We start from the raw sequence: 12,500 nt of genomic DNA, 5'->3' as shown, positions 1-12,500 counted from the left end.
AATTTGCTGCTATAAAAAGAAGAGAGCACATTACGCCGGTGCTGAAGTCTCTTCACTGGCTCCTGTCGAGTCTAGAATCAAATTCAAAATTCTACTCTTGACCTACAAAGCCATAAATGACATGGCCCCATCCTACCTCAAAGATGCTATAGAACCATATCATCCAAACAGAGCTCTTCGCTCTCAGAATGCCGGCCTTCTGGTGGTGCCAAGAGTCTCTAAAAGTACAGTAGGAGGTAGAGCGTTAGCTACCAAGCCCCTGTGTTATGGAATCAGCTCCCGACCCATGTTAAATATGCTGACACAGTCTCTTCATTTAAGTCCAGGCTTAAAACGTTCCTCTTCGAAATGACTTATGGTCAGACTAGTTAGGAACAGAAACATAAACCCACAGCTTTAGCTACGCTGCCCTAGCAGCAACTATGCTGGGGGAAGTATGACAGCTTGAGCACTGTCCTCTTCTTCTGACTACTTATGCTATCAAACAATATTTATTTTTTGATTCCACTTGCAAACTGTTCACCGCCTTCTTTTTCTTTCTCTCACTCCTGAGGACCTGTGGACCCAGATGCCCCTCCCCTGGTGAAGTGGTCCCTGCCCTGTGTGGACGGTCCCTCATCTGCCTGAAGAGTGGGTCCAGCTCCAGTCTCCTCGTGTCCGTCTGTCCGTCTGTGAGAGTCGGATCTCTCCTTCACTGGAACTCCTCCAGGTTTCTACGCTTTTTTCCCAAAGAGGTTTTTTTTGTAGTTTTTCCTGGCCGAGAAGGAGAGTCTAAGGACAGAGGACCCTGGGACATCGTCCCTCGCCACCACAGACATTGTTGATTCATTTCTCCCTGTGGCCCTCAGAGGCAACTGTTGTTGTGATTTTGGGCCTTACAAAAATAAATTGATTTGATTTGCTGTTATTTGTGCAGTTTAACAACTGATTCAAATTTGACGCAATTCGGAGATAAAGTCCGACTTGCGTCAAATTTGAATCAGTTGTTAAACCCTTTGCCCTAAACCTATTTTAAGTGAAATTATTTAATTTGGCCTGACTGCGCTCTCTACAGAGTGACATCAAATTTTATATGGAGGGGGGAAAAAAAAGTTCTCTAAATTTTACGAAATTTGGCACAAAATTCCATTTTCCAAGTCAATGAGACCCATGTCATATTTGTTACGGCGGTTCTATGAGTACAACGATTTGTTTCGATTAAAGTCCAACCGTTGCGGAGCTCATAATTGAAAATGATGTTCTTACCTGGGCTCTCCTTCCTCCTCTGTGACCTCGTCCTCCTCATCCTCACTGCCGCTGTACTCGTACTCCGGGCCTTCTGCAGACAAATGTGCACGTGCAGGGTCATATTTACAGACAATTTAGCCTTCTTCATTTAGCATTCTTCACTTAGCGTTCTTCTTCTTCCACTGGTTTCACATTTGGAATCAATAAGAAACACTTTCCTTTTCAGGCACAGCAGAATTAAACGACTCTGGACCCTACATAAAATCAGATGTTGTTTACGTGGGAATTATTTCATGATTGCAATTCTGTAACGAGGCAAGACAATGAAGTAAAATCTAAGACAACTTATTTATCTAAAATCCTAATAATCTGTGTGACAACTCCACATCTGAACTGATGCCACTTGAAATCCTGAAATCGAATCCGGTTTGTGTTTTCCCTGAACACGACCCGTCGACCTCCTGACCTCCGACCCCGGGGCTAGCTAGCGGCTGCAGATGACGTTAGCGTGACACATTTGGCGGAGCAGATGCGGCGGACGTAACTCAAACTGCTCCGACAGAAAGAACACGTGTTTCTCATAAAAGTGATAAGAATGGTGCAGGTGCGTTTGCTCCGCGGGGAAAAGACGCAGCGGCCGCAGACTCATAAAAGGAGCTCCATCTGACGGAAAAGCCTGAGTTTAGCCATCATTTTCCTTTGGTTTAGTCTTGGTTTATTCAGACTTTTTAAATACATTATAAGCCAAAATGTAATGAACTTTTACAGTGTTTTAAGAGAATGTTAAAGACTCATGTGCATAAAAGTATAAGTACAAGTATAGTGTGTATAGTGTAATATAAGTATGGTGTGTATAGTGTAGTATAAGTATAAGTATAGTGTGTATAGTGTAGTATAAGTATAAGTATAGTGTGTATAGTGTAGTATAAGTACAAGTATAGTGTGTATAGTGTAGTATAAGTATAAATATAGTGTGTATAGTGTAGTATAAGTATAAGTATAGTGTGTATAGTGTAGTATAAGTATAGTGTGTATAGTGTAGTATAAGTATAAGTATAGTGTGTATAGTGTAGTATAAGTATAGTGTGTATAGTGTAGTATAAGTATAAGTATAGTGTGTATAGTGTAGTATAAGTATAAGTATAGTGTGTATAGTGTAGTATAAGTATAGTGTGTATAGTGTAGTATAAGTATAAGTATAGTGTGTATAGTGTAGTATAAGTATAAGTATAGTGTGTATAGTGTAGTATAAGTATAAGTATAGTGTGTATAGTGTAGTATAAGTATAGTGTGTATAGTGTAGTATAAGTATAAGTATAGTGTGTATAGTGTAGTATAAGTATAAGTATAGTGTGTATAGTGTAGTATAAGTATGGTGTGTATAGTGTAGTATAAGTATAAGTATAGTGTGTATAGTGTAGTATAAGTATAAGTATAGTGTGTATAGTGTAGTATAAGTATAAGTATAGTGTGTATAGTGTAGTATAAGTACAAGTATAGTGTGTATAGTGTAGTATAAGTATAAATATAGTGTGTATAGTGTAGTATAAGTATAAGTATAGTGTGTATAGTGTAGTATAAGTATAGTGTGTATAGTGTAGTATAAGTATAAGTATAGTGTGTATAGTGTAGTATAAGTATAGTGTGTATAGTGTAGTATAAGTATAAGTATAGTGTGTATAGTGTAGTATAAGTATAAGTATAGTGTGTATAGTGTAGTATAAGTATAAGTATAGTGTGTATAGTGTAGTATAAGTATAAGTATAGTGTGTATAGTGTAGTATAATGTAGTATAAGTATAAGTATAGTGTGTATAGTGTAGTATAAGTATAGTGTGTATAGTGTAGTATAAGTATAAGTATAGTGTGTATAGTGTAGTATAAGTATAGTGTGTATAGTGTAGTATAAGTATAAGTATAAGTATAGTGTGTATAGTGTAGTATAAGTATAAGTATAGTGTGTATAGTGTAGTATAAGTATAAGTATAGTGTGTATAGTGTAGTATAAGTATAAGTATAGTGTGTATAGTGTAGTATAAGTATAAGTATAGTGTGTATAGTGTAGTATAAGTATAAGTATAGTGTGTATAGTGTAGTATAAGTATAAGTATAGTGTGTATAGTGTAGTATAAGTATAAGTATAGTGTGTATAGTGTAGTATAAGTATAAGTATAGTGTGTATAGTGTAGTATAAGTATAAATATAGTGTGTATAGTGTAGTATAAGTATAGTGTGTATAGTGTAGTATAAGTAGAAGTAGAAGTAGAAGTATAGTGTGTATAGTGTAGTATAAGTATAAGTATAAGTATAGTGTGTATAGTGTAGTATTAGTATAAGTATAGTGTGTATAGTGTAGTATAAGTATAAGTATAGTGTGTATAGTGTAGTATAAGTATAAGTATAAGTATAGTGTGTATAGTGTAGTATAAGTATAGTGTGTATAGTGTAGTAGAAGTATAAGTATAAGTATAGTGTGTATAGTGTAGTAGAAGTATAAGTAGAAGTATAAGTATAGTGTGTATATTGTAGTATAAGTATAAGTATAGTGTGTATAGTGTAGTATAAGTATAAGTATAGTGTGTATAGTGTAGTAGAAGTATAAGTATAGTGTGTATAGTGTAGTATAAGTATAAGTATAAGTATAGTGTGTATAGTGTAGTATAAGTATAAGTATAAGTATAGTGTGTATAGTGTAGTATAAGTATAAGTATAGTGTGTATAGTGTAGTATAAGTACAAGTATAGTGTGTATAGTGTAGTATAAGTATAAATATAGTGTGTATAGTGTAGTATAAGTATAAGTATAGTGTGTATAGTGTAGTATAAGTATAGTGTGTATAGTGTTGTATAAGTATAAGTATAGTGTGTATAGTGTAGTATAAGTATAAATATAGTGTGTATAGTGTAGTATAAGTATAAGTATAGTGTGTATAGTGTAGTATAAGTATAGTGTGTATAGTGTAGTATAAGTATAAGTATAGTGTGTATAGTGTAGTATAAGTATAGTGTGTATAGTGTTGTATAAGTATAAATATAGTGTGTATAGTGTAGTATAAGTATAGTGTGTATAGTGTAGTATAAGTAGAAGTAGAAGTAGAAGTATAGTGTGTATAGTGTAGTATTAGTATAAGTATAAGTATAGTGTGTATAGTGTAGTATAAGTATAAGTATAGTGTGTATAGTGTAGTATAAGTATAAGTATAAGTATAGTGTGTATAGTGTAGTATAAGTATAAGTATAGTGTGTATAGTGTAGTAGAAGTATAAGTATAAGTATAGTGTGTATAGTGTAGTAGAAGTATAAGTAGAAGTATAAGTATAGTGTGTATATTGTAGTATAAGTATAAGTATAGTGTGTATAGTGTAGTAGAAGTATAAGTATAGTGTGTATAGTGTAGTATAAGTATAAGTATAAGTATAGTGTGTATAGTGTAGTATAAGTATAAGTATAAGTATAGTGTGTATAGTGTAGTATAAGTATAAGTATAGTGTGTATAGTGTAGTATAAGTATAAATATAGTGTGTATAGTGTAGTATAAGTATAAGTATAGTGTGTATAGTGTAGTATAAGTATAAGTATAGTGTGTATAGTGTAGTATAAGTATAGTGTGTATAGTGTAGTATAAGTATAAGTATAGTGTGTATAGTGTAGTATAAGTATAGTGTGTATAGTGTAGTATAAGTATAAGTATAGTGTGTATAGTGTAGTATAAGTATAAGTATAGTGTGTATAGTGTAGTATAAGTATAGTGTGTATAGTGTAGTATAAGTATAAGTATAAGTATAGTGTGTATAGTGTAGTATAAGTATAAGTATAGTGTGTATAGTGTAGTATAAGTATAAGTATAGTGTGTATAGTGTAGTATAAGTATAAGTATAAGTATAAGTATAGTGTAGTATAAGTATAGTGTGTATAGAGTAGTATAAGTATAGTGTGTATAGTGTAGTATAAGTATAAGTATAGTGTGTATAGTGTAGTATAAGTATAAGTATAGTGTGTATAGTGTAGTATAAGTATAGTGTGTATAGTGTAGTATAAGTATAAGTATAGTGTGTATAGTGTAGTATAAGTATAAGTATAGTGTGTATAGTGTAGTATAAGTATAAGTATAGTGTGTATAGTGTAGTATAAGTATAAGTATAGTGTGTATAGTGTAGTACAAGTATAAGTATAAGTAGAAGTGTAGTGTGTATAGTGTAGTATAAGTATAAGTATAGTGTGTATAGTGTAGTATAAGTATAAGTATAGTGTGTATAGTGTAGTATAAGTATAAGTATAAGTATAAGTATAAGTATAGTGTGTATAGTGTAGTAGAAGTATAAGTATAAGAATAGTGTGTATAGTGTAGTATAAGTATAAGTATAGTGTGTATAGTGTAGTATAAGTATAAGTATAAGTATAGTGTGTATAGTGTAGTATAAGTATAAGTATAGTGTGTATATTGTAGTATAAGTATAAGTATAGTGTGTATAGTGTAGTATAAGTATAAGTATAGTGTGTATATTGTAGTAGAAGTATAAGTATAGTGTGTATATTGTAGTATAAGTATAGTGTGTATAGTGTAGTATAAGTATGAGTATAAGTATAGTGTGTATAGTGTAGTATAAGTATAAGTATAGTGTGTATAGTGTAGTATAAGTATAAGTATAAGTATAGTGTGTATAGTGTAGTATAAGTATAAGTATAGTGTGTATAGTGTAGTATAAGTATAAGTATAAGTATAGTGTAGTATAAGTATAAGTATAGTGTAGTATAAGTATAAGTATAGTGTGTATAGTGTAGTATAAGTATAAGTATAGTGTGTATAGTGTAGTATAAGTATAAGTATAGTGTGTATAGTGTAGTATAAGTATAAGTATAGTGTGTATAGTGTAGTATAAGTATAAGTATAGTGTAGTATAAGTATAAGTATAAGTATAGTGTGTATAGTGTAGTATAAGTATAAGTATAGTGTGTATAGTGTAGTATAAGTATAAGTATAGTGTGTATAGTGTAGTATAAGTATAAGTATAGTGTAGTATAAGTATAAGTATAGTGTGTATAGTGTAGTATAAGTATAAGTATAGTGTGTATAGTGTAGTATAAGTATAAGTATAGTGTAGTATAAGTATAAGTATAGTGTGTATAGTGTAGTATAAGTATAAGTATAGTGTGTATAGTGTAGTATAAGTATAAGTATAGTGTAGTATAAGTATAAGTATAAGTATAGTGTGTATAGTGTAGTATAAGTATAAGTATGAGTATAGTGTGTATAGTGTGTATAGTGTAGTATAAGTATAAGTATAAGTATAGTGTGTATAGTGTAGTATAAGTATAAGTATAAGTATAAGTATAAGTATAAGTATAAGTATAGAGCTTGTTTGTGTGATACATTTAGACTGGTAGAAGAGGATTTGAATGATGTTTTGTCACAGTGAAACTTGATCTGATTCATCATAAACTGGAGCCGTTTTTAAGCCTGAAACGAAGGATTATTCCATGTTTTCCTCCCGTTTCCAGAGCAGAATGTGGCGTCTCTGTCTCTCAGACGGAGAAAAGAAGCGTGTCCATCGGTGACAGCGGGAGGGCATCAGGGACATAGGTGGACGTGTTTTCCCGAGGCCAGATGGACGCTCCGTTTCCTCTTTCCTTCCTCTGCGAGCGGCGCTAGCGTCGGGGCCCCATCTGTGTTTGAGCGCCGGAGCGAGCAGCGAAAATAATCTCGCCGTTCAGGTTTGCAGTTACGTACGCGACTCAGAGTTACAATGGGATTAAAAGGATGGGCCTCGCTTCTTTCTGATTTTTATGTGTTTCTGGTTCTTTTTTGAGCTTTTTGTACATTTAAAAACAGGAAATGAAACAGAATCTTTACAGAAATGCGACTTCCTGCTTCTATGATTGTGTCGTCAAACTTGATACAATTTTAGCCTCTGTAGAGATTTAAAGAAGCTAAATACTAAACTGCTGAGGTTGGCCCAAAGGCACGACCACAGTACACTGCCCCCTGGTGGTGCGGCCACAGTTCGGCCTGTTGATCGTCATTATGAAGCGCTTTGAGAAAATGATGAATTTTGTGAGAATGTCTGGTCAGAGCGGGTCAGATTCAGCTCTGAACTCTGGAGGAAGTGATTCAATGGACTTTTAAATGTTTTAGATGGACCTCTGTGAGTCAGAAATAAACTTCTATTTGGATTTTTTAATCTGATTTAATTTATTATTTATATATATTTATATTTTACATTTCAAATGTATATATATATAAATGTATTTTATTATTTATTCTTGCGGGCGTGGTCCAGGTGTTGCATTTACCCTTCTCTTTCTTCTTGCGGGTGCGGTCCAGGTGGTCCTTGAGCATGATGCGCACTTGTCTCTCATTGGTCAGATCTCGGATGAAGGCGTGTCTTAGCAGGGTGTCGGTCATGGGGCGGTGCAGGTGGTTCTTCACCAAACAACTGTCCACGAAAGAAAGGAAACGCTTCGACCTGAAAACGCAAGAGAGGGAAACGTTAAACACGGTTTTAGTGAGTGAAACGACTAATCTGAATAACCCTGACTACCGTATTTTCTGGACTATAAGTCGCACCGTTTTTCATAGTTTTGTCCGGGGTGCGACTTATACTCCAGAGCGACTTATGTGATATTATTCGTTATTTTCACACTGACAACCACTAGAGGGCGCTCTAGGCTCTAAGCGACGCAGAAGAAGAATCTGCACTTCCTCTTCCTCTGGAGTTTGTGGAGTTGTTTAGAAGTGACACAGAGGAAGACGATTTCAGTGGATTTAGTGATTTGGGGTAAAACTGATGCTTTGCTAAACTTGTTAGCATGTTCTTGATGCTATAGTTATCTGAATAACTGTTCATATGTTACGTTAACATACCAGACACTTACCACAGTTCTGTCTGTGCCTCATGTAGCTGAAGGTGTTAGCATTAGCATACGTCATGTAGCTGAAGGTGTTAGCATACGTCATGTAGCTGAAGGTGTTAGCGTTAGCGTACGTCATGTAGCTGAAGGTGTTAGCGTTAGCATACGTCATGTAGCTGAAGGTGTTAGCGTTAGCGTACGTCATGTAGCTGAAGGTGTTAGCGTTAGCATACGTCATGTAGCTGAAGGTGTTAGCGTTAGCGTACGTCATGTAGCTGAAGGTGTTAGCGTTAGCGTACGTCATGTAGCTGAAGGTGTTAGCGTTAGCGTACGTCATGTAGCTGAAGGTGTTAGCGTTAGCATACGTCATGTAGCTGAAGGTGTTAGCGTTAGCATTCGTCATGTAGCTGAAGGTGTTAGCGTTAGCGTACGTCATGTAGCTGAAGGTGTTAGCGTTAGCGTACGTCATGTAGCTGAAGGTGTTAGCGTTAGCGTACGTCATGTAGCTGAAGGTGTTAGCGTTAGCATAAGTCATGTAGCTGAAGGTGTTAGCGTTAGCATACGTCATGTAGCTGAAGGTCTTAGCGTTAGCATACGTCATGTAGCTGAAGGTCTTAGCGTTAGCATACGTACACCTATTCACCATGTTCTCTCTGTTATTATTTTAAACTTGAGCCGCATGACAGCTTCACGGACAAGTTTCCGAATAAGAACATGTCAGTGCGTAACCTTGACAACACCATCTGAACCACATGTACACTTTTGTCAGAGCGATTTCCCATGAACCCGAGCGTTTGTGTATTCGCTGCTCAAACACGAGCAGAACAAAAGCCGCGGACTCCGGTTTGTGGCCGAGTCGGCGCAGAACTGACCACTTCTTGGACTTGAGCTTGGGCGGAGGGTTCCGGGGGATGAGGAACAGCGCTCTCATTGGATGCATGTCGCACAGGGCTGAGGAGACAAGAGGCGGAGTCAAGAGGCGGAGTCAAGAGGCGGAGTCAGGACCACAGAAACGGGCGGAGGAAAGGCCAGAGCGACGGCGTGAAGACACAAGAGGGACAAAAGTGAAGGAACGGAGGACGTGAGGAGAGTTTAAGGTTGGACTCACGAGGAGCTCCTTCTGCCATTTCCAGCGCAGTGATGCCCAAAGACCACAAGTCGCTCTGGCAAAAGGGACACGAGAAGACGTGAGAAAGAATCAGTCGTTCAGTCTGTTTTACGACTGGATTAGTACAATGTAAACCAAACATGTGAGATCATTTTAAAAAACTGAAAGAAAACACACAATCAGGAAGTGAACAACTCTGGTCTGTAGTGAGTGACCTTTGTGCATTAACTTATGAACTACATGATCTTATTATTTGCATTTGTAACTTAATCAACTCAAATCCTTCTGATGTTTAATTCAAGAAATCTATATTTACTATATTTACTTATTTAACCTTTATTTTACCAGACAAAACAATAAGACTTTGTTTAATGTATTATTATGCTTTGGATTTTGACAGCGGTATGGAAAAGTATTGATACTTCTGCAAATAATTGATACTTCAATTATTTTTAAAAGATTTTTGTGATACATTTTGTTTATATTTTTGTAAAACATTGTTAATATTCTATGTTTTCTGTACATACATTTACTATGCATATTGTTCCAAGCTGCGGTGGAAAGAGTCTTCGGTAAACACGTTCTTACCCCGTCCTCGTAAACACGTTCTTACCCCGTCCTCGTAAACACGTTCTTACCCCGTCCTCGTAAACACGTTCTTACCCCGTCCTCGTAAACACGTTCTTACCCCGTCCTCGTAAACACGTTCTTACCCCGTCCTCTTAAACACGTTCTTACCCCGTCCTCTTAAACACGTTCTTACCCCGTCCTCGTAAACACGTTCTTACCCCGTCCTCGTAAACACGTTCTTACCCCGTCCTCTTAAACACGTTCTTACCCCGTCCTCGTAAACACGTTCTTACCCCGTCCTCTTAAACACGTTCTTACCCCGTCCTCGTAAACACGTTCTTACCCCGTCCTCGTAAACACGTTCTTACCCCGTCCTCGTAAACACGTTCTTACCCCGTCCTCTTAAACACGTTCTTACCCCGTCCTCGTAAACACGTTCTTACCCCGTCCTCTTAAACACGTTCTTACCCCGTCCTCGTAAACACGTTCTTACCCGTCCTCTTAAACACGTTCTTACCCCGTCCTCTTAAACACGTTCTTACCCCGTCCTCGTAAACACGTTCTTACCCCGTCCTCTTAAACACGTTCTTACCCCGTCCTCGTAAACACGTTCTTACCCCGTCCTCTTAAACACGTTCTTACCCCGTCCTCTTAAACACGTTCTTACCCCGTCCTCGTAAACACGTTCTTACCCGTCCTCTTAAACACGTTCTTACCCCGTCCTCTTAAACACGTTCTTACCCCGTCCTCGTAAACACGTTCTTACCCCGTCCTCGTAAACACGTTCTTACCCCGTCCTCTTAAACACGTTCTTACCCCGTCCTCTTAAACACGTTCTTACCCCGTCCTCTTAAACACGTTCTTACCCCGTCCTCGTAAACACGTTCTTACCCCGTCCTCTTAAACACATTAAACACGTCCTCATAAACACGTTCTTACCCCGTCCTCTTAAACACGTTCTTACCCCGTCCTCTTAAACACGTTCTTACCCCGTCCTCTTAAACACATTAAACACGTCCTCATAAACACGTTCTTACCCCGTCCTCGTAAACACGTTCTTACCCCGTCCTCGTAAACACGTTCTTACCCCGTCCTCTTAAACACGTTCTTACCCCGTCCTCTTAAACACGTTCTTACCCCGTCCTCTTAAACACGTTCTTACCCCGTCCTCTTAAACACGTTCTTACCCCGTCCTCTTAAACACATTAAACACGTCCTCATAAACACGTCCTCTTAAACACGTCCTCGTAAACACGTCCTCGTAAACACGTCCTCATAAACACGTCCTCATAAACACGTCCTCATAAACACGTCCTCGTAAACACGTCCTCGTAAACACGTCCTCATAAACACGTCCTCATAAACACGTCCTCATAAACACGTCCTCGTAAACACGTCCTCGTAAACACGTCCTCATAAACACGTCCTCTTAAACACGTCCTCGTAAACACGTCCTCTTAAACACGTTCTTACCCCGTCCTCTTAAACACGTTCTTACCCCGTCCTCTTAAACACATTAAACACGTCCTCGTAAACACGTCCTCGTAAACACGTCCTCGTAAACTCGTCCTCGTAAACACGTCCTCGTAAACACGTCCTCGTAAACACGTCCTCATAAACACGTCCTCATAAACACATCCTCGTAAACACGTCCTCTTAAACACGTCCTCGTAAACACGTCCTCTTAAACACGTTCTTACCGCGTCCTCGTAAACACGTCCTCTTAAACACGTTCTTACCGCGTCCTCTTAAACACGTCCTCGTAAACACGTCCTCGTAAACACGTCCTCTTAAACACGTTCTTACCGCGTCCTCTTAAACACGTCCTCGTAAACACGTCCTCTTAAACACGTTCTTACCCCGTCCTCGTAAACACGTTCTTACCCCGTCCTCGTAAACACGTTCTTACCCCGTCCTCTTAAACACGTTCTTACCGCGTCCTCTTAAACACATTAAACACGTCCTCGTAAACTCGTCCTCGTAAACACGCCCATTAAGATTCTGAATAGGCTCGGTAGATACAAGGGGGAGTTTCTGTTGAAACAAACAACTCTTTCTACTTCAGGAAGGCTCCTCCCAATGGGCGGGTCTTACCACAGAACAGTATTAATATCGGAGTTCTCGATCTAAATTCTGTTATTGACAATGACTCTTGGATGAGAGTCGAAACGTCTATTTTTTCAAACTGAGTCCAGATGACTACAACTGAAGCTTTTTCTACTATGGAACACGCCTGGACCAATGAGGGATTACACCGACACGTCCTCGTAAACACGTCCTCGTAAACACGTCCTCATAAACACGTTCTTACCACGTCCTCATAAACACGTCCTCATTAACACGTCCTCATAAACACGTCCTCGTAAACACGTCCTCTTAAACACGTCCTCGTAAACACGTCCTCATAAACACGTCTTCATAAACACGTCCTCATAAACACATTATAAACATGTCCTCATAAACACGTCCTTGTAAACACGTCCTCTTAAACACATTAAACACGTCCTCATAAACACGTCCTCATAAACACATTATAAACATGTCCTCTTAAACACGTCCTCTTAAACACATTAAACACGTCCTCATAAACACGTCCTCGTAAACACGTCCTCATAAACACGTCCTCATAAACATGTCCTCATAAACACGTCCTTGTAAACACGTCCTCTTAAACACATTAAACACGTCCTCATAAACACGTCCTCGTAAACATGTCCTCGTAAACACGTCCTTGTAAACACGTCCTCT

General features: G+C 37.7%; 1 protein-coding gene across 1 annotated transcript in view; it reads right to left on the bottom strand.

The window, feature by feature from the left end:
- LOC140346519 (mitogen-activated protein kinase kinase kinase kinase 4-like) overlaps positions 1-12,500 on the bottom strand; it is a 103,944-nt gene that overhangs the window by 64,513 nt on the left and 26,931 nt on the right. Inside the window, exons 8-11 of the mRNA XM_072432632.1 lie at positions 9,183-9,237; positions 8,947-9,025; positions 7,517-7,689; positions 1,246-1,318 (exon numbers count right to left, since the gene is read on the bottom strand). Of these exons, the coding sequence (XP_072288733.1) occupies positions 1,246-1,318; positions 7,517-7,689; positions 8,947-9,025; positions 9,183-9,237 (380 nt within the window). The remainder of the gene's footprint in view (positions 1-1,245; positions 1,319-7,516; positions 7,690-8,946; positions 9,026-9,182; positions 9,238-12,500) is intronic.

The sequence above is a fragment of the Eucyclogobius newberryi genome, unplaced genomic scaffold (genome assembly GCF_026437365.1).
Source record: "Eucyclogobius newberryi isolate DKJ021-1_F unplaced genomic scaffold, fEucNew1.0.hap1 SCAF_11, whole genome shotgun sequence".
Classification (NCBI taxonomy): domain Eukaryota; kingdom Metazoa; phylum Chordata; class Actinopteri; order Gobiiformes; family Gobiidae; genus Eucyclogobius; species Eucyclogobius newberryi.
The sequence above is the reverse complement of the archived record's forward strand: the minus strand, read 5'-3'. Positions and strand labels throughout refer to the sequence as shown.